This window comes from Megalopta genalis, chromosome 5 (assembly GCF_051020955.1).
Source record: "Megalopta genalis isolate 19385.01 chromosome 5, iyMegGena1_principal, whole genome shotgun sequence".
NCBI lineage: Eukaryota > Metazoa > Arthropoda > Insecta > Hymenoptera > Halictidae > Megalopta > Megalopta genalis.
The window spans coordinates 6,137,773-6,158,891 of NC_135017.1; the positions used below are offsets into that span (position 1 = coordinate 6,137,773).

At 42.9% G+C, this 21,119-nt stretch overlaps 2 protein-coding genes across 5 annotated transcripts in view; both read left to right on the plus strand.

Moving 5' to 3' along the window:
* The window catches only part of Stacl (SH3 and cysteine-rich domain-containing protein), a 154,003-nt gene extending 137,207 nt beyond the window's left edge, over positions 1 to 16,796 (plus strand). For 2 of the 4 annotated variants that reach the window (XM_076522408.1, XM_033474403.2), the window contains 5 exons: positions 4,825 to 4,983; positions 14,256 to 14,432; positions 14,494 to 14,743; positions 15,055 to 15,238; positions 16,650 to 16,796. In XM_076522408.1, coding sequence (XP_076378523.1) covers positions 4,825 to 4,983; positions 14,256 to 14,432; positions 14,494 to 14,743; positions 15,055 to 15,238; positions 16,650 to 16,796 — 917 coding nt within the window. Of the gene's footprint in view, positions 1 to 4,824; positions 4,984 to 12,392; positions 12,444 to 14,255; positions 14,433 to 14,493; positions 14,744 to 15,054; positions 15,239 to 16,649 lie in introns of all 4 variants that reach the window. The other 2 variants (XM_033474404.2, XM_033474405.2) reach the window with 2 other exon arrangements.
* Positions 16,797 to 16,929: 133 nt separating this feature from the next.
* LOC117222619 (uncharacterized) lies at positions 16,930 to 20,907 on the plus strand. Its single transcript, XM_033474410.2, has one exon. It carries the CDS (start codon positions 16,974 to 16,976, stop codon positions 17,511 to 17,513), a length of 540 nt encoding a protein of 179 aa, XP_033330301.2. The 5' UTR covers positions 16,930 to 16,973; the 3' UTR covers positions 17,514 to 20,907.
* Positions 20,908 to 21,119: the final 212 nt, after the last annotated feature.

Consider the following 21,119-nt stretch of genomic DNA (forward strand, 5'->3'; position numbering starts at 1 on the left):
CTTTCACATATCTTGGAAAGTGTAACGAATGTAAAACAATGGTTCAGATCAAGCGTTGATCAGGTCTCATGCTATACTTTTGTACTTTTGTTTAATATAATTGTTAAAAATTCATTCTTTAAACACGATGTTCGAGGAAGACTTAGTTATGAAAAATAATTATAACCGATGCTATAAACATGTTAGAAAATTATGTAGGAAAAGCGAAACGCTTTGAGAAATTGGTTATGAAAAATAGAACGCTAAGACACGTTAGAAAAATAATTATGAAAAATAAGACATGTTAGGAAAGTAATTATGAAAATTACGTCACGTTGGGAAAATAATCCAGATAATAAGACACGTTGGGAAAATAATTATGAAAATGAGACGCGTTAGGAAAATAATTATGAAAAGTGAAACACATTAAAGAAGTTATTATAAAAAGCAAGACATATTAGAAAGATAATAGTAGAAACTAAGACACGTTAGAAAAATTATTATGAAAATAAGACGCGTTAGGAAAATAATTATAAAAAGTAAGGCACGTTAGAAAAATAATTACGAAAAATGAGGCACACGAGGGAAATAACTACGTAACATTGACAAAGTAACTATGCGAAGGACATGGACAAAATGGTTATAAAAAGATAAAACACGTTAGGAAAATAATGATGAAAAACAAGACACGCGAGGAAAGCAATTATAAAAAATACGACGCGTTAGGAAAATAATTACAAAAAATAAGAAACACTAAGAAAATGATTCTGAAAGCTAAGATACCTTAACAAAAAGTAGTTATGAAAAATAAAACACATTGAACAATTAATGATAAAATATAAAATACATTAAGAACATAATTTTGGAAACTCTGAAACACATTAAACTGTTCATCTGGAGATATCGAGAATTTCGCGAATGTCAAAAACCAAGAGTTTGAACAAAGTTGCCTTGTTAGTGCGCTCGGAGATCCGCGGACAGAGTCAAGCATTTTTCTCAGGAACGGTCGGAGTTCGACGTGAATAATATTTAACGAGATATCGAGCAACACGAGAAGGAGTTCGAGAGAGCACCGGATCGATCCTCTGACATCGAAGAAACGAAAACGAAGCGTCTCCGGAGGAACAACATTGCACGAAGTTCCGCTCCTCGTTTCTGTTCGCATCGTCATGTATAACGGCCGGCTTTTGACTCTGAACCCACCCCTACCCCCCACAATATCACCGCATCAATCGTCTCTTTTTCTCTCTCTTTCTTTCACACTCTCTCTCTCTCTGTTTCTCTTTCTCTCTCTGTTTCCCTTTCTCTCTTTCTCTCGATAAGGCACGAGAAAGTCGATCGGAGATCACAATCTGCCCCTAGCCACACAAGCCCATCGACGAATTAACGAAAATAATCCGGAACGGAATAACGTAGATCATCGGGACCGGTTCCGATTTCTCGTAATCGTAAACATGAATGGAAGAGGCTGCAGGAAAGGGAAAGGTCTTTCTCTCTGCCACGTGTGAACTCGACGACTATTATTTACGGTCGGTGGCCGTGTGGTACTTGTTCAAGGTCACTGGAAGTAATCGCGGTCGTTCGGAGCGAAATTCTGTCCCGAAGGATATTTTTTTTCAAGAATTTCGACGAGCTCGGTTTTAGTAGAATTAACGCAGTAATTAAGACAGTGTGTCTGGAGGACTCTTTGTACGTGTATGCATTGATAATTGTAATGGTTAAAGAGCGGGAGTTGATTTGCAACAATATTTTCTCGTCGCGTCTTCTTTTTCATTATTTTCATGCTCAGTTATTTAGGGTTTATTTAGAATTCATTTTTACATAATATTTTAGACGTCCAAGTTGTGGTTTTTTCCAGAAAAATTGTTCCTTCGGTTGTGATTGAAATCGAAACAGGGCGTTAATTAAACGAAGGCTCACAAATTTATTGTTTCTATGTATTATTCTTTTTATGTACTTAGCAAGAATTATAATTACAAATTGAGGATTTTATTTATCTTTTCAATATTATATTACATTAAAACAATAATTGAATACTGAGGAGATCTCAGATTTACAGTCGTTATGTATTGTTTTAATTTATTGCATTTTATATAATAATACATCTCCATGTATTATTCTATTATTTTAATTTATTGATTTTTTTAAAATGAATTTCAAGTAGCTTAGTCTTGTTAGAATTGTATTAGCAAGAATAATGTTCACAAATTAGAGATTATATTTATTTCTTCAATATTATACTACTACACAAATTGTATTATCATAATAATTGAAAACTATGTACAATGTAAGGACATCTCACATTTACTACTTTCATGTTACTATTTACTATTACAGGTTACTTACAGATTACTATTTCATTTTATTAAACTTCTTAAATGAATTTTGAAGTAGCACAGTCCTGTGTCAGAATTGTTGCATTAACAAGAACAATGATCACAAATTAGAGGCTGATTTTCGTGCTTAGTTCTCGAGATTTTCTTTCTTTCTTGAATATTATACTACTATACAAATTATATCATCATAATAATAGAAAACTGTGTACCATTTAAGGACATCTCACATTCACTACTTTCATGTACTAAGTTATACTATTTAATTTGATTGAATTTTTTTAAATGAATTTTGAAACAGCTCGGTCCTGTCAGAATTATTGCATTAGCAAGAACAATGATGTAATGCTATAAAAATTATATTAAAATAATAAATGAAAACCGAGCACCGTGGAAGAAAAATTCCAAATATAATATTTTTACATAATTTATTTATTTATTTATTTTATTCCTCGAATTAAATGTTGCTCGGCTGACAGAAACCGAGAAGCTAGCTTAATGGCTCGGGTCATGGTGAACCGTTAAATGAATAACTGGTCCGAGGGTGGTGGCGGGTGAGTTATCCGTGTTGAAATTTATTCGAAGGTCCTCATCCGCCCGAATCACGCGGTGGCATGTTATATGCTCTTAATCCTTTCAACGTGATTTACTTCAATTGACGTCAGAGGTTTGCCTACCCTCCGGACGATCGATAGCAATTTTGTTGCTTGTCCTGGTCACCACGATACTGTCAGGATACGAACAAATTCTTTCACCCGCATCTTGTCGCGCGTATTCGAAGTCGTCCACTGCGACGGAACCACGGTGACCTTGAACAAACGACCTTGACGAGGCACCAGTGAAAATTAATTCGAGACTGGTCCTTTGAACACCAAGTGTCTTCTGATTAGCATCCCCGTCGCTGCTTCGGAAAATCAAATCTCAATTGTCAACGCTGCATTAACCAAGGAATTAACAGTAATCACTTGTAATTAGACTGCGGATTTTATGCGTTTCTGATCAATGAAAAAAACGAGCAGATCGAATGTGAAACAGGAAACTCGTTTAATGCACTGAAAAATACTATTGTGTTCCTTTCGACTCGTTAAAATTGTTTTTTAAAAAAAGGGAATAAATGTCTGTAATTAAAAAATTTGCAAATTAGCAATAAAAGGGCGTAGCCGATTGAGATGATCAAAATTGCCCTGACCAAGAAAAACTCAGCCATGCAAAATTTCAACCCTGTTACTTGTCCGTGAGGGTAGTTACAGGGTAAATTAGATTTGGGCACCTTTCCGTCCATTTCCCTCCTTCGGTGACTTCTTAAAATTTTTAAAAAAATGTCGCTTATTTCAGACATCCGTAGTCGTATATGTAGATATATTTGTATATCGAAATGTGCACACCACAATTTTTTCTTTTTCTCAAATCGCATTTCTAGGTTAACAAATTGCTTGTTTCAGTGGAATAACATTTAAAATTACTTATTATACACGGTAAAATACACCTTGCGGTATTATACACTTCCTCGTAGCAAAAATATCTATAAATTCGGTTTTTATTTTTTTATTTTTTTTACAATGGCGTAATTCTATGAAAAATCTCATAAAAATTGAGCGCACTGCTTGTGATAGTATCTTATTAGGAAATTAATATCAGGGCGGCATAATAATTTGTTTCCGAGATGTCTTCAATTTTCCGATTTTTTTTTGTTTTTCCGTTTTTGACGATCACAGCTTGCAATCGAAAAATCTGAAAAAATTCTGTAACATGCGGCTTGATGTCCGAAATAAGTCACATTTTTTTCAAAATTTTAGAAAATCACCGAAGGCGGGACATGGGCGGCAAAGCGCCCAGATCCAATTTAACCCGTAACTACCCTCACGGACAAGTTACGGTATAATACTCGTTAAAAAACCTCTAGGGGCAATTTTGACCATCTTAATCGGCTGGGCCCTTTGTAATAAAAACGGCAAGATGAAATTTAAAGTGATGAAACGGTTCAAAGAATTTGGAAACACGTTTATATTATTTTGAATTTACACCAAAATTTTTAAAGATAGAAAAACACTTATATTTGTCCTCTGTTTGTGTTGGAATCGACGAAGATAAATTTGATCTCGCATAAGATCTGCATTTGTAAATCATCATCGAAGGGCCTGAGAGTACTACTTCGCTGCTAGCCGTAAAGAAAAACGTAAAACGCTACCCCTCATTAGTCACTGATCACGATTCCTCCGTGTACTCCGCTTCACGAAACAAAGAAACTAGTCTCTCCGCCGTTGAACAAAGTCTCCCCTGACCTCTGAGAAGATGTCCGAGAAGAAACGTAACTAGAAGAAAGGTTGTTCGACCTGCAAAGGAGACGACTAAAAGACAAAGACACTTGCTATCCAAGGGACCCTCTCTAGCGAAACAGGCCGAAACCGAAAGCCGAGAACTCTTAAAAGAAACAATTAAGAAACGACAGGAAAGCGCACTTCCTGTGATGTCTGTGCTTTTGCATCGCTGTCACTCTATCCCATGTGGCCAGACGTGGACGCCATATACCAGGTGCTGAAGCAGGCAGGCGAGATCCGTGGAAACTCGACAAACTCACCACCTACGCCTCCCACAGCAGATCATCCTCCCTCCGGTGCAGCACCTTCGTCAGCGAGGGCCTCCTCCCACCCCTGTTCCTCGTCCACCTCTGGTAAGGCACAGCACCAAATCCTCTTGACCTTGAAGCAGAACGCCCCAAGAATTCTGGGAGAGTTAGTATAGATTGTGTTACCTTCGACTCGCCGATTGGAGAGCTGTTCGAGTGTGTAACTCTGTGCACAAGAAACTTCATAGTATTGCAGCGATACGCAAGATTAATCGAATTTTAAAAATTACCAAAATTGCTCGAAATCGAGATGGCGGATTCCTAAGGCGATTTGAAGCAACTTTTTCCTTTGCGGAAATGCGATCCGTGGCTTCGTTTACGAGTTATTAAGGAAAAACAGTGGCCAATGAGAGGCGAGATCCAGCTGGCGCGAAGCGGCCGAGCCGATGACCGGAACTGGGCTTCGCGCGTTCGTTGGCTCGGCCGCTTCGCGCCAGCAGAGCTCGCCTCTCATTGGTCACTATCTTTCCTTAATAACTCGTAAACGAAGCCACGGATCGCATTTCCGCAAAGGAAAAAGTTGCTTCAAATCGCCTCGGGAACTCACTCTCCCGATTTCGAGTAACTTTCGGGACACCCTGTACACTCTGTAGATTCTCAAGTTCCGACTCCGGATACTTTAATTACTTGCTTCGATATGTACACTGAAAGTTTGCAGTTTAAAGTTTGAAATTGTATACATTTTACAGCAGTTTAATTTTGGAATATATTAAGGATAATTTATCTTGTTAATTATCCAGGTGCTTCAGATCTTCATCACATCAATATTGATTCCTCTACAGGGCAATTAATTCAGTAGATCAGTCTTGTTAGCAGTATACACTCACCGACTAAAGTTAAGAAACTTTACACGTCGTTAACAAATAACGAAAACTTGATGTCAGGTTATTAAGGGTAAAATGCATAGATCAATTTATAGAGTGAAGTATGCATTTCATAATTAGTGATATAGTACGTTACTAAGTATAGCTCTTGTTAAATTACTAGTACATATTGTAGCGAAGCATGTAACACGCTGTTTATATTGCAATATTGTTTCATTTAGTGGATATGACAAAACAGGAAAAAATTTTCAAATAAAATATAAGTAAAAAAATAAAAAATACAGAATTAAAATAAAAATGGAAAATACAAAGATAAGATGGAAATGCAAAATACAAAGATAAGATAAAAATAGAAAATGCAAAGATAAGATAAAAATAGAAAATACAAAGATGAGATAAAAGTACAAAATATAATGATAAGGTAAAAATATAGAAAATACAAAATACAAAGATGAGATAAATATAGAAAATACAAAGATGAGATAAAAATAAGAAATACAAAGATAAGATAAAAATAGAAAATACAAAGATGAGATAAAAATAAGAAATACAAAGATAAGATAAAAATAGAAAATAGATAAAAATACAAAATTATAAAAGAATAAAACTAATATTTTCGTTGATACGACACAAATTTTTATTGTATGTTCAGATGGTTTACTACATTAAAAAATATGCATCTGTGTAACGTGCTTAACTTTTGTCGACGAGTGTAGCTTTGAAGCAGATCATTAAGCGGGTTCTGGGAAATAAATAGTAGGTGTTCTACTGGAATCAGTTTATGTATTTTAAGCCCTTTGTAAATTGCTAGAGAGCCGGGTGAGGTTATATGAAAATTCTTCAAAACTGTAAATTGCGTAGTAGATGCAACAAAGTTTGTGTTGCAGAGCGCGAACCTAATTTACGACAGTTCCCGTAGATTTAAGTTGTTCGCGGAGGTTTCAGGTGCTTCCGAGCATCGTACAAGATACGGATTTGATTGCCGCACGGAAGGAGATGATATTATTGTGTGTGTATGTGTGTTAATATGGAAGCAACAGTTATATGGAACGCTAATGGCAGTTGGAGCTTAGTTTAATTGACGAAGTTCGGTGGGAATAGATCGTAGAAACGGTTTACGTGTTGGTGGCTCGATCAAGAATCCAATATAGATCGGATTTATAGGTGCCTGGATACCAAACGCTTATGTTCGAAAACAATCGATCGACGGAAACGAGGTAAACTTAGCTGCCGCCGTTTTCGAATTCGATTCTGCTTTGAGAATCTACAGAGCATTCGAGTCGCCAAATAATCTCTTGCGAGACCACGGTAAATTCTCCCTAATTCGTGCTCAAATTGCGCACAAAAATGAATAATTTGGGAAGTGGGAAAGAATTTTATTCGAGCCTCGCGGCTTGTTTTTATTATTACTGATTGGCAACGACTATACAAAACGAGGCGCGAGACTCGAATAATCGTATCTCCTCTTCCCAAATTGTCCATTTTTGCACGCAACCTGAGCGCGAATTAGGGAGAATTTACTGCAATCTCTTGCGAGACTACTTTCTTTTGCACAGTATTGCAGTTCTTATATTGCTAGATGCAGCAAATTCTCTCTAATTGACGCTCAAATCGCATACAAAAATAAACAATTTTGGAAGAGGAGATACGATTTTATTCGAGCCTCACGGCTCGTTTTTATAGTTATTAATTGGCAACGACTATACAAAACGAGGCGCGAGACTCGAATAATCGTATCTCCTCTTCCCAAATTGTCCATTTTTGCACGCAACCTGAGCGCGAATTAGGGAGAATTTACTGCAATCTCTTGCGAGTCTACTTTCTTTTGCACAGTATTGCAGTTCCTATATTGCTAGATGCAGCAAATTCTCTCTAATTGACGCTCAAATCGCACACAGAAATAAACAATTTTGGAAGAGGAGATACGATTTTATTCGAGCCTCGCGACTCGTTTTTATAGTTACCGACTGTCAACAACCATAAGGCACGAATAATCGTGTCTTCTCCTCGTTAAATTGTCCCATTCTCGTGCACGATCTGAGCGTCAATTGGAGAGAATTCACTGTACAAGTTCACTTTGTTCGAACGTAATCGAATTAAAAGCGTTCAATGATAGCAAAGAAAGATTTCGCTAACGAACAACAGCAGCATGAAATTCGGTTCAACAGTGAATCCGAGAAAGTTGTATGTTTTTATTTCGCAGTTCGAATAATTGAGAGCAACGAGAGCGAAGTAATTCAGAAACATTGTTTAAACTCGGATTTATGCTCCGCTTTCGTTGAAACGATTTATTGCACCGAAAGCTCGGGGTGCCGTGTTTATCTCTCGGAGAGTTTTTATAAGCCCGTGAAAAACCGGGGAAATCACCGAATGCACTCAGAAACAGGCTCCATTGATAATGCAACGGAAGAAGTCACTGTGTTTTTCTGCTTCAAGATCTCTCGTGACCCTGTTGTTTTTCTTTTCTTTTTTTTTTTAATCAGAAGAAGGAATGCTCGTCTTCTTCAGGGACATGACTCGTAATTCTCACTCACTCACTCTCTCTCTCTCTCTCTCTCTCTCTCTCTTTGTTCTTTTTCTTCTATCTCTGATCTTCTCTCTGGCTCTCTTCTTCTCCTGCTTCATCTTCATTCTTCCCCTTTACCCGCGCCATCGTTAATTTGTCTACCGTCGCAAAACGCCTGGGAAACGAATCTGATGAGAAAAGAAAAAAAAAGAAAACAGATGTAAAAGATCGACGAAGATCCACGAGGGATCCAAGAGTTTCTCGTCACCTCTCGAAGGAGACGAAAGTCGAAAGCATTGACGAAGGGTGTTGAATCTCCGCCGAAAAGTCTGTGCCTAAAGGACTGCGAGAAAACTGTTCAAAATTTCGTTACCGTCCCGGCGAAACGTCTCGAAACAGTCGGCGCCGCGGGAGAAACGTGGCCGCGCGTTTGCTCGCCGAGAAAGATGAAAAAGCGGAGGAGGCGTCGCGCGGCGGCAATCTCCAGAGGGATCTCGTCGTAAAGCCTCTTTCCGAGGTGACTCTAAGAGCTCGCTCGAGTGGCCCGAGCCCTCAATGACCCGCGATTAAAAATCGACGATCCGGTGTCCGCCATTGTGGCGACTCACTCGAGGAGAGAAAACGTTTTCCCACTTTTCCGCGAGTCTCGTCGCGACGCGTCGCGACGCGCGAATGCTTTCGGTTCTCTCGAGCAGCGTCGAGGTATAAAATCTCGCAATTCGACCGATCGTTTCAACGCGGAGAATTCGTCGACCAGATCGATTCCTCGCGAAAAACCGAATCGAAAACGTGCCACGGAATTTTCGCGCGCGAGCCTCCGTGCTCGAGGAAAAAATGACTAAAGATAATCCGTTTGCAAATACGGCGGACGATAACGCCGCCATTGCAGAACAGCTTGCCCCATTTTCCGAAGCTAATTTGCTCGAGAACGGAGCTCCGTGGACGCGAAACGCGTTGCACACTTTCTGCTCAGTTTTTCACGCGGAGTCGAATAATATCAGCAATCTTATTCGTTAACGAAACATTTCTAAAATTGATAACAATTAGTTTCGACGATTAGTCGCCCGACGCTGCCGCGAGCCCCGCCGCGTCTCTCAGATATCACGAAAGAGCAACTCCGGAGCATCAAAGACTAACAACGACCTCATCGAAACATTCGAGTCAATTCCAAGCAACTCCAAAGACCGAACGACCAAAGGAAAGACAAGACGGTCTCCTCGTCGGCGATCATAAGAGTCCGGAGAAGAAGCCTACAGGAAGGCCGGCTCGCGAATCGATCAGCCTGTCATTTTAAAAGTGCCGGGATGGAATTGCGCCAACTAACAATTGCAACTAGCGTAACACGCGTAACACGCGTAACAACGCCGAGCGGCCCTAACTCGTGCGCTTCCCGCGTCGGGAGAGAGAAAGCCGGCTTCGAGCTTCGCGAATGTTACCGCCACGCACCAGAGTCACCGTGGAACCGTTGCAATTCCATTGAGCAGGAAGAGGCAGCGGCGGATCGATGTCCGGAACCAGGCCGTTCGGGCAGCCGCTGGTGTTGATGACCCAGGAGACGCCATCGGCCTCGTCGCAGAGGCTGCCGGAGCCTCATTGTCGCGCCGCCAACAGGAAACGATGACCCGTCGAGTGGAGTCGCGCGACCCGCAATTCCTTTTGCTGTGCTCGCGTACCTCGAGATTCGAAGATGATCGCGATCGTCGAAAACACGACGAAATCGAGCGAACCCGGTTCCACTTTTCCTTGGGAAACGGTGGAATTGCTTGTGCGCCACGACGGAGTTCCGTGTTATCCGCCACGAGAATCGTTGTTCCTTCCTACACGGAGCAGTTTAGTGATTTATTTGTTAGTCGTTGCCCTCGGGGAACGTGGAATTGCTTAGGCATCGCGGTGGAATTGCGTGATGTCCGCAGATAGAATCGTTGTTCTTTCCGACACGGATCTGTTTAATCATTTATTAGTCGTTGCGCTCGGAAAATGTTGAATTGCTCATTCACTGACATGGAATTGCGTGATATTCGCAAAGAGAATCGTTGTTGTTTCGGATTCTGACTAGTTTATTAATTGAAAATCGTTGTTGTTCGCGGTACGGATTACTTTGGCAATTGAACAAGTACTCGTTGCACTCGGAAAACGTGGAATTGCTTATGTATCGCGATAGAATTGCGAGTTATCCGCGAATAAAATTGTTGTTGTTCATGATACCGGTTACTTTGGCAATCGAATAAGTACCCGTTGCGTTCGGAAAACGCGGAATTGCCAATGTATCGCGATGGAATTGCATGATAATCGCAAAGAGTATCGTTGTTCTTTCAGATTCTGACCAGTTTGGTAATTGAAGATCATTGTTGTTCGTGATACCGATTACTTTGGAAATCGAGCAAGTACTCGTTGCACTCGGAAAACGTGGAATTGTCAGTGTATCGCGATGGAATTGCGAATTAACCGCGAAGAAAATCGTTGTTTTTCAAGACACTGATTAGCTTTGAAATCGACTAATTACTCATTGCGCTCGGGAAACGTGGAATTGCTCGTCCACCGGAATGGAATTGCGTGATATTCTCAAAGAGAATCGTTGCTGTTTCAGATTCTGACCAGTTTGGTAATTGAAAATCATTCTTGTTCGCGGTACCGATTACTTTGGCAATCGAACAAGTACTCGTTGCCCTCGGAAAACGTGGAATTGTCAGTGTATCGCAATGGAATTGCATGATAATCGTAAAGAGAATCGTTGTCGTTTCCAACACCGGTCAGTTTAGTAATTCATTTATTACTCGTAGTGTTCGGAAAACGTAGAATTGCTATTACATAGAATTGCTATTATATGGAATTGCGGGCATAGCACAGTCCGATGATCGTGTTTCGTATTATCCGTAAAGAGGAATCGTTGTTTCCGATACAGATTTATTCGGTCATCGATCGATCGTTGCGCCGAGAAAACACGGAATTGCCTGAGGCTGGCATTGGAATTGCCGACTCACCGGAGACCGGCATCATTTTTTCGAATTCGTGACTGTTAAAATTCGGTGCAACTGCTATCGTTGTGGGAGACATTCTCTTATCCACAGTAGGGTGCACAAGTATCCTTCCGTGCAGCATGGAATTGCTGGACGCGCATCGAACTGGAATCGCGATCGAGTCTGAAGCAACGAATAGAGACGATGGGATCCTCCGAGCGTGTTTACGTCACCCTGGACGGATAAAATCGATGGAATTTTTAAGGAACGAAAGGCGGAGTTGCCAAGATTGTTCTGCCGTGATGCCAATAATGACGTCCCCGCGAGTGTGTTTCTCTCTTTCCTCTTCGTGTAACGTCGCTTTCTGTAACGAGGAACACCGCGAAAAATCTGTGGAATTGTTCGAGTTCGATCAGCGAAGAGACACGGTTCGAACATTTTCACGCTGTCACATTTAGCGTACGCTACGAAACCGGAACACGTAGAACACGCGGAACCACCGCTGGTAGTTTATTTTCCATGTATTATTTAGTCGCTGTTAACCCCTTGCCGTACTTTAACGACTCGTCATGGAAATTTCTAGTAATATTTCTAGCAATACGATTGTGTATAGATGTTATTTTGTCCTTTAAAAATGAAATAAAATTCCAATCTCTCGTCACCAATATTTGAGCATTCTAAATTTATTTTATTCAAGCATTCTTCCAAATTTAAGCGCACAATAAGCATCGATTTTCTTTCCCTTCTAAGAAATCGCTGCAATCGAAAAATCTCCAATCGCAGCTCGACTGCCGGGAGAATGGTACGTCAAGGGGTTAAGTACAAGAAGCTTTGAATCCGCCATGTCGAGAAAAGGTCCGGTCGCTTGTATCTTCCTTTACGGGACGACCGCGCGCAATCGTTGGAAGCTAGTTGGCCACGAAACGATTTTGGAATTGCTGAATTGTAGAATACAGAACCACCGGCGATTTTCTTTTCTCGATCGATCCGCTGGCACGATTCTTCAATTCAGCATGACCAACTTGCAAAAAACAGAAAAAACGAAAAACAAAAAAACAAGCAAGCACATACCGTACAGACACACGCACACGCGCACTTACACAGACGCAAACGTACACACAGACTAAACAGTTCCCGAAGTTCCTAAAGCGGTGAAATTGTTTGCAGGACTTTTAGTTATTACGTACAGGTTGTTTCAAAAAAGACTATGCCAAAAAGGTAAGGATGCCCCACTATTGTATATTATAACAGTTTCGAATAATCTGTAAATGCAACTTACGATGCATACGGGCAAGAAAAGTAACCGGCGGACCGTTTAACGTAATCTCCGCGAATGGTACACGGCGAACCCCCGGGCACGGTTTAATTCGCATTCGGATTATTTCAGCGTTCCGTAAAACACACACAACAGAGATTTCAGCTCGATTTCATCGCGTAACGTAGTCCCTTTTGAAACCGCGGATTTGCGCTCGCTCTCCGAAGTGTTTTGTCGAGTTTGGGGATTGTTCGTCGATCGCGGAGAGCCTTTCGAGAACGGATCTTCGACGGAACCGTGTACATAATTCGTGTTCACGTCGATCGTACGAGAAGGCAAGCGTGGGATAACGGAGAACGCGCGTTTAGATCGAACCGAAAAGAAAAAGAAAAGCGAGAGAAGAGAAGCGCAACTCTCGCTCAGCTGTCTTCCTTTTCGCGAACGATCGCTTGGCTTTGTAACTCGGACGTCGCTGCGAGATAAACGATTTATCTCACTTCTTCTTCTTGTTCCTCGAGAGAAAATGAAACGAGAAAAGGAACGCGTTTTGATTTCGGCCGGTTGCCGATAGCGGCGTGCGTAGAATTCGCCGCGGAAATATTTCGTACGATGCCTTTTGGAGAAGGCGAGACAAAATCGTGGTGTCCGGTCGGTGTTTCGTAACACGAGCCCCCACAGTTCTGAAACCGAACGATACGTCCCGCCGAAGCGAAGGGAAAAGAAAGGCCTGAAAGCATCACAGAGATCCCCGTGTAAATATTGTAAATAAAAGTATATCGTATATCTTCTCTGCCAAACCCCCTGCTGTCACTTCTTCGCGCGAGTCGTGTCCCATTTTTCTCTCTTTGTACATATACATATATATATATACATACAATGTATACATGCATATCTCTCTATATATAATATATATACGTTTTTTTTTAGTTCTTTGTTCTGCAAAAGAAGGAGTACGACAAAAAATGTTTTCGCAAATGCTATTCTCCTCTCTGCGAATAATTCCGGCATTGATCGAACGAATTTGTCGCCTGTAAAACAAAACAAAGAAAAAAGAAAAAAGAAAATGAAACGTGTTTCTGTGTGCATTCATGGTGTTTGACCGTGTCCTATATGGTGTCCTTTGTCTCGTGGTTACGTGTTCCGCCGCCAGCCTCGACGTTGACGCCACCAAAAAAAAAAAAATAAAAAAATAAAAAGAAAACCGATATGATTTCGTCGAGAACGAATATCGATCGAAGGAACCCGCCGAAGAGCATCGACGGAGATACATTGTATATTCGGTGTTGTGTTCTCTCTCTATAATTTACCTGTCTCTTTCTTTTCTACTCGAACGAAACACTGTACACTCTCCTTTTGTTCTGACGACTTTGCGCACGTCGCGTCTCTCGTTTGCTTTGTCTGAAGCACTTATACTAACAAGCGAGCTTCTTTTTCTTTCTCCCTCTCTCTCTCTCTCTCTCTCTACCCTTCTTTTCTGTTCTAACGACTCTCTCGTGAATCGCTCTCTCCCCGTGAATCTACGACTCGAGACGCTGCCGCTACGAGCAGCCGTTGGTTTTGCGTTTCCGCTGATGGTCCTCCGACTTTGCTTGACGAACTCACTCTCTCTCTCTCTCTCTCTCTCTCCTTTCCTCTCTTTCTCTTTCTCTCTCTGTCTGCCTCTCTTTCGCTGATTAACACAAGAAGCTGGCCTAGCCGAAAATGGCGTCAACGTCGAGCACCAGACCAAATCTCAAACGCTAACTTTGTATCCCCGATAATTATGGCACATGAAGCGCCGCATAGCCCGCAACGTAGACGAGAGAGGCTCAACCTGAGAATGAAGAGCTTCAGCTTGGACTCGCCGGAGGGGACCGCGCACGTTCGGCATCGCTCGAGGGATTACTATGCCGGCGGCCAGAGAGAGTCCACGCCGCCAAGGCACTCCGACAGCGGGAGCATCAACAGATTGTGTAAGTAAGCGCGACGCGATTCGGGCGGGGATCGGAAATAAATGTTGCATAAATCTTGCAGCTCCGTGCAGCCCGGGCCAAGGGCACGCGGTTCACAAGCCCGTCAGAGGGGCCGTCAGGATGTCGAGCATGGAATTACCGGACGAGAACGAGAAATCCTATTCCTCGGCCAGCACATCGCCGTGCCCGTCGCCGCATACTAACAATCAGAATCACATGAACCCGCCGGGGAAACGTGTCCTGCCACCCAATAACCTCTACGTAGCCCTCTACAACTTCGACGCGCGTCATCGGGACGAATTGGATTTAAAGTAATCATTGAAACAGGACCTCCTCTCTCCATGCTCTGGAAATCCAACCGCGCGGCTCTTGCATCTCCTCGAAAGCCGACGCTCTCTCCGTCGTTCTTTCTTTTTTCTTTTTCTCTTTCCCTCTCTCTCTCTTTCTCTCTCTCTCTTGCTCCGATGCTGTTACAGAGAGCTCTCCGGCTACCGTTCTCCTATCTCCCCCCCTCCTTTTCTCTTCTTTGGTTCTTAAATTCGATTGTGCATATTGTTTCGTCGCTGCGTCGACGGGTTGTTACACTTCTGCTAATGCCGGCGTTATTCCGATATTTTTGTAGGGCTGGTTATAAAATAACAGTGATCGACAAGTCAGAAAGGGATTGGTGGAAAGGCAAGTGCTTGGGCGGACGAGTCGGTTACTTCCCAAGTGCCTACGTCATGAGAGTGGAGTCTGGCCAGAAGACTCTCCAAGTCACGCGTAATCTACAGCTTACCGATCAGATCACACTATTGCGTGATCAGGTACTGAATCATTTTTACAGACTAGTTAAAAGAACATGAACATCTCTCTCTCTCTCTCTCTCTTTTTTTTCTCTGATCAGATTCAACCTTATTCTTCATTTTTTATGCATTCCCCACGTTCCATCAGCCTACTTCTCACACGTGCCACCTTGTCTATAGGGTCTATAGGGTCTATAGACCCTATGGTCTAACCTCTATTTTGTCCTTAACATTCCTTGTCCTTAGTTCTACTTGACGTTCGAGTCCTTAACACGTTCTACTTGACGTTCATTTCTTCGTTTCTCAATTAGTCCTTCTCTTTTTAATTCCTTCGCGGTCGCTCCTTAACCTAAAAATGTACCTCTTGTAATCGTTCGCATTCTCTGAAACAACGATCTTCCGCCGGTCTTTAACACGTTGAACGCCACGTCACTCTTATCTGGGTGACGGCTATGTTTCCGCAGTCTGCGTTCAGTTGAAGCAGGATTTTTATTTATAGTAATTTGATTTGTAACAATATAGGGTAACAATGAAGTATAAAGTAAACAAGAACAAACATTAAAAATATACTTATACTAATAATAAAATAGGATTATAAAATATACTTATATTAACAAATTATACTTGTATTTAAATTTGGTTTTAAAATATTACAACATTTTATTAGTTACGACGGAATTCGTTAAAACGTTGTAAACATAATTGGGGTTACTCTGGACACTCAGGACAATACGTTATAGTCTTTTGTAAATTTTTTCGCGCCGGGAGAAGCTCTACCGATTCACGCTGGGTGTTCAACGTGTCAAGGGGGGGGGGGGGGGGGGGAGACTCGTGCGAAGCAATCAAACAAGAGGTGATGCAGTAAATTCTCCTAAATTGTAAGCAAAAATGGACAATTTGTATAGTTGTTGATAAAAACGTACTATAAAAACGTACTGAAAAGCTCGAGTAATAACCTTGACATAACCTAACCCACCCAAACAGACCATTTTACATTGTCTTCCAGGAATCCATGTCGCGTGCCGTTATCACGCGCTTGATCAACTCCATCGACCCTTGGCATCCACGTGGCAATAAATTACATAGGCGTAGAACTAGCGCATGGAAATTCACAGCAACCCGAAATTTGGCATTTCCGGGAGAACTTACTGTATCGCCTCTCGTTCGAACGCTTCGCACAAGACTCCTCCCCCCTTAAATAACCAACTCATCGGGTACCCTGATTTACCCTGCGTTCCCTATTCTTCGGGGCGCTTAGAATAGACCTGAAAAAGACTTTTTTTGAGAATAGACCTTAGAAAGACCTTAGAAAAGACTGTTCAAATACCCGCCGTTCTCTTCGAAATTCTTTCCGGTCGGTCACGAAGCATGTAGGATACATATACGATCCGTCGATTCGGGGGCAACTGTTCAACGAATGTTCCATTCGCAGATCGTGATCCAGGTCGGCGAGGAGGTAGATGGCGTAGCCATGGTGCGATGCGCAGCGGACGTCCGTTCGGCGGACCACACGGGAAAGGAGGGCGAGGTGCTGTACAGGGAGACCCTCTGCCCTTTGAAGTACTTGCAAGAGGTGTGACAACAACCTCGCCGATACGTCGCCGAGAAGTACTACGACTGTCTGCAGTGCGCAGAGCAGTGCCACCACGTGACGAACGTAGTCACCAGTAACAACAATAACATCAACAGCAGCAGCAACAACAACAACAACAATAACAATAACAACAACAACAATGCAAACAGCACGAACAACAATATGAAGCAGAAGCTCGCGAAAGCGAACAACAACAGCCTGGTCCCGAATAACGGAATGAACAACCACCGTGCGACCAACCACATTACCAGTTCCTCGACGATCAAGGACAACGCCAAGATCCTGTCCCGGCTGAACGACACCAGGCTGCAGAAGTACCCGAAGAGCTTCAACCTGTCGAAATCCCTGAAGGACCAGCCGTTGCTATTGACCCCCGCCAAGAAGAGGTCCTCGCTGGATCGCCCGGTCCGCGTTTACGACTCCTTCTCCCAGCCGTCGAAGCTGGTGCCCGTGAACTACGCGGCGTTCCAGGGCCCCCAGAGGAGGGAGATCGGCGAGTCGACGACCTGCGTGAAGAACGTGCAAGAGGAGACCAGCTGGTCGATCAGGCTGAGAAAGAGGAAGAAGTTGATAAGGCTGATGAAGCAGCAGCAGCAGAACAGATCCGTCTACGAGGACACCGACAGGCTGCTGCGCGTATTCAGCGTTAACAATGTGGACCAAGATAATAGGTACAACGTTTCACGGTGTTCTGTCATGTAAAGACTATGTAGAGACGGTCACTGGGAATCGCCTGGCCGATGCTCGTTCGAGGCAGGGCCGAGAATCGGAGCCGGCGAACTCTGGGGTCGCGTCCCGATCCGCTTCGAACGCTTTCCGAAATTGGTCGGCGCGCGAGCAAACCCGCTTCCGCGGAAATATTTACACAAACGGACTGTCCTGGGCCCCCTCGATTATAATGGTAGCCTTGGAACGTACCCGGTTAATCGTGTCTTTCAAAAACGACGTACTTCCGCTGCTGGCCGATCCAGCAACTACGGACGCTGCTTGCTGACGGTCCAGGCTCCGAAACTAGCGGATAAGAGCGCACGGGAACCAAATTGTATTCAATGCTTTTCCAAGATCCTCGGACGACGTTTGAGGCGATTCGGGACGACCGCGGAGTCGGTTCGACTCGAGCGACCACGAAAACGCGCAGAGAACGCGCGGGCTAAGTTTCGATATAGTCGACGGTATATCGGGTGGCGCAGGACTGCGAGGCGAACCTGGAAGAGAATATCGCGCGACTTGTGTTCTCTTTTTATACTTAAGAACATTCGGTGCGAAGGGGAGCTTTCTCGCGCCGCAGAAGGATCCTGGGATCTCCGAGAAGATGAAGAGTCGTCGCGTCAACTGAATTGACAGCTCCGCGTCTCGACGACGGTTCTTGCACTTTCCGTGCCGTTGAGTTCTCTTCCGTGCTGCTCTTCGTGGAATTCCAACATGTCCGAACGCGTCATGGCGGAGAAAGTGCAAAGGAAACTGGCATCGCTCGCTCCGGCACGAATTCGAAGCCCTCGCTATCGAGCATCAATTTAAAAAAAAAACAAACAAATCGAATGGCAGTTTCCCTGTTGAAAGAAACTACAAGAAGAAGAAAAAGAAACAAAACGCGCGTCCCATTTTGCGGGAAGCGTGCTCCACTAAACAGTAAGGAAGTTCTTCGTTCAATGTGACTCGAGTCTCACTGCTGTCGCTTGTTGTGTTTGACAAAATTCGCCGCTGGGAACAGAGGCGATGGATGTTTGTATCGTTTTTAAGGTTTAGAGAGCTGAACGACCGTGGCTGGAGAGTATTTATGATACGATAACGACGGGGAAAAACGAAACGAAGGGAACGCAATTTTTTGGTATAAAATCGTTGTTGAAAAATGAGCCGGCAAATAATCGGAGTATTTATCTCGGTGTAAGAGAGAATGGATATATTTGATGTTCGCGAGCCCTGCGCGGAACAGGGATTATTCGTCGATGTTCGTCTGTTTATTTTTACTCGCTTGCGCAAAACAACAAAGAACAAAAAAAAGATACACGCAGCCGTTGTGTTCGGTCTTTCGAAAATCGTTCAGTTGACAGAGCAACGTTGTTTCGTTGTCGTCCATTTTACGTTCGTAAACGATGCGCGAGGAAGACGCGGAGAACTTTGAATTTTCGTCTTTTGAAACTTTTGTTACCATGGCTCGTATGCGGCTAACGATCGTTACTAATAATTAAGAGAACTTAAGGATCAAATAAGAAATCGAAACATAACGCAAGGACAAAACCATTTGATACAAAGATTTCGGATATACGTCGCGCGCGCGCGCGCGTGATCGCCGATGAAATTCAACGTCGTCCCGCGTACAGCGTGCCGCGAGAAGTCCTAGAACCAATATAGAGGTCCTTGTTCCACTCGTTGACCACCGAATCTTCCAAATTTTCATACCACCTCGGCCGAACCCCGTTTCTCATATCGAAGCACGACGTTTCGTTCTCACGACAGTTTAAGGATTTCGAGTTTTCTGTGCCGAATATTTAAGCATCCGGATAGATTTAGATCGATTTTAGAACACACCGATATTCTCGTTTTCTTTTCTTTTCTTTTCTTTTCTTTTCTTTTCTTTTCTTTTCTTTTCTTTTCTTTTCTTTTCTTTTCTTTTCTTTTCTTTTCTTTTCTTTTCTTTTCTTTTCTTTTCTTTTCTTTTCTTTTCTTTTCTTTTCTTTTCTTCTTTTCCTCGTTTCTTTGTCTCCTTTTTTCCTCCCGAAACATTCGAAATGTTTCGTCGAGAAGCATCATCAACGTTTCGTCCGTTTTCTCCTTCGGTCACGTGAGAAAGAGAATACCATTTCTATTGCCGAACCGAATTAAAAGAAATGCAACCAAGGATTCTAACGTTTACACGCTTGCATTTTACACAACTAATTCCGTCCCCGAAGGGTGAACTTAAACAACTCTTATCGAGACCCGCACGATTTTCGCATTTAATTTTCTCAATCGGAAACAAATAAAACACTTCGTCTGCGTTGCTACGTTCGGAGGATGCCAAACCACGGGAGGTTTCTTCGTCGGGAGACCGTTTCGTTTGTACAAAATTAATCGGAAGCTGCGAGGTGACTAGATTTATAAAAAAAAAAAGAAAAAAAAACGTTTCAGAGGAAAATTATTCTATATGGAGAAAAATGTTATCGACGGGCCGAGAGTCGAGTCGCCGGAAGCAATGGGGGCGACGTCGAAAATGACGGAAGCATTCTTTGCAAAATTGCCGCGGGTAGTCCAAACATTATTTTTATGCAAAATGAAGCTGTTCGAGATATCCATGTTTTTATTCCAGCTCAAGCGACACACCAATCCGCGTAGCGGCGAGACGCTGAAACTGTTAGCCAAAATTACCAACGGCCGGTCGCAGAAGCCATTTTGCACGCGATGAATTCCATTTGTATTTCGTGCATGCGTCGCGAAAAGATTTCCTCCGTTCCGCCTGCGGCGACTCGACCGATCGGCCCGTCACTATATTTAACGATGCGATATTTTATCTGAAAGTTGACCAATCCCGCGATTTGCATTTACTTGACGTGCATTTACTAAATACGGACCGTTCTTCGAGGACATGTTCTCGACGCTCGAAACGGCGAAAAGATTTACGCGGGGCCTTCTTGGTTCCTTGTTCGCTAGGTCAGCCGCGTGTCCTCAAGAGCCTAAACAGCTGACCTGCACCGTTGAGCCTCAGAAGTATATAAACGTGTTGAAGGTTTTCATTCCAGTGTCCCTCCGCCTCCCGAAACGCGAACGACAACTAAACAGAGAGAAAGAGAGAGATAGAGAGAAAGTGAGAGAGAGAGAGAGAGAGAGAGAGAGAGAGAGAGAGAAAGAGATGTGTCTAACAATCAGGTAAACTAGATACGCTAGAGGATACTTCTCTAGGATAGCAAATCCTTTTTCCGTTGGATCGTTGTGAACAGAGAACAGCAACCAGACGTTTCTTCCTAAAGGGCCCACACGCTATCCTAAAAGGAGCATAGATATTCACTCGTATAGAATGAAAGTCACCGCAGAGATATACATATATAGATGTATACATATACATACATGTATACATATATCTCCGTACTTATTTTTTCACTATCCGGCCCCGAAAACGCGCCTGATAAAATATGCTTTCAAGTAACCGTAAATATCTCGTCGAGTGTGTCGTGTTCCTGTTTAGAATCCTTCGATTGTCCTCGAGATATCTGATCATTATCTCTAGCCCGAACTCGTTCGCGAAACTCAGGATATCACAAACGCGACAGAACGAGCCAGCCCGCGCATTTGTCCAGATGAGTTCTCGCTTCCGGGTCGTGGGAGACCGGCGCG

What these genes read in the sequence shown, in the direction of transcription:
- LOC117222619 (XM_033474410.2), top strand. Translation starts at nt 16,974, where the DNA reads ATGAAGCAGAAGCTCGCGAAAGCGAACAACAACAGCCTGGTCCCGAAT.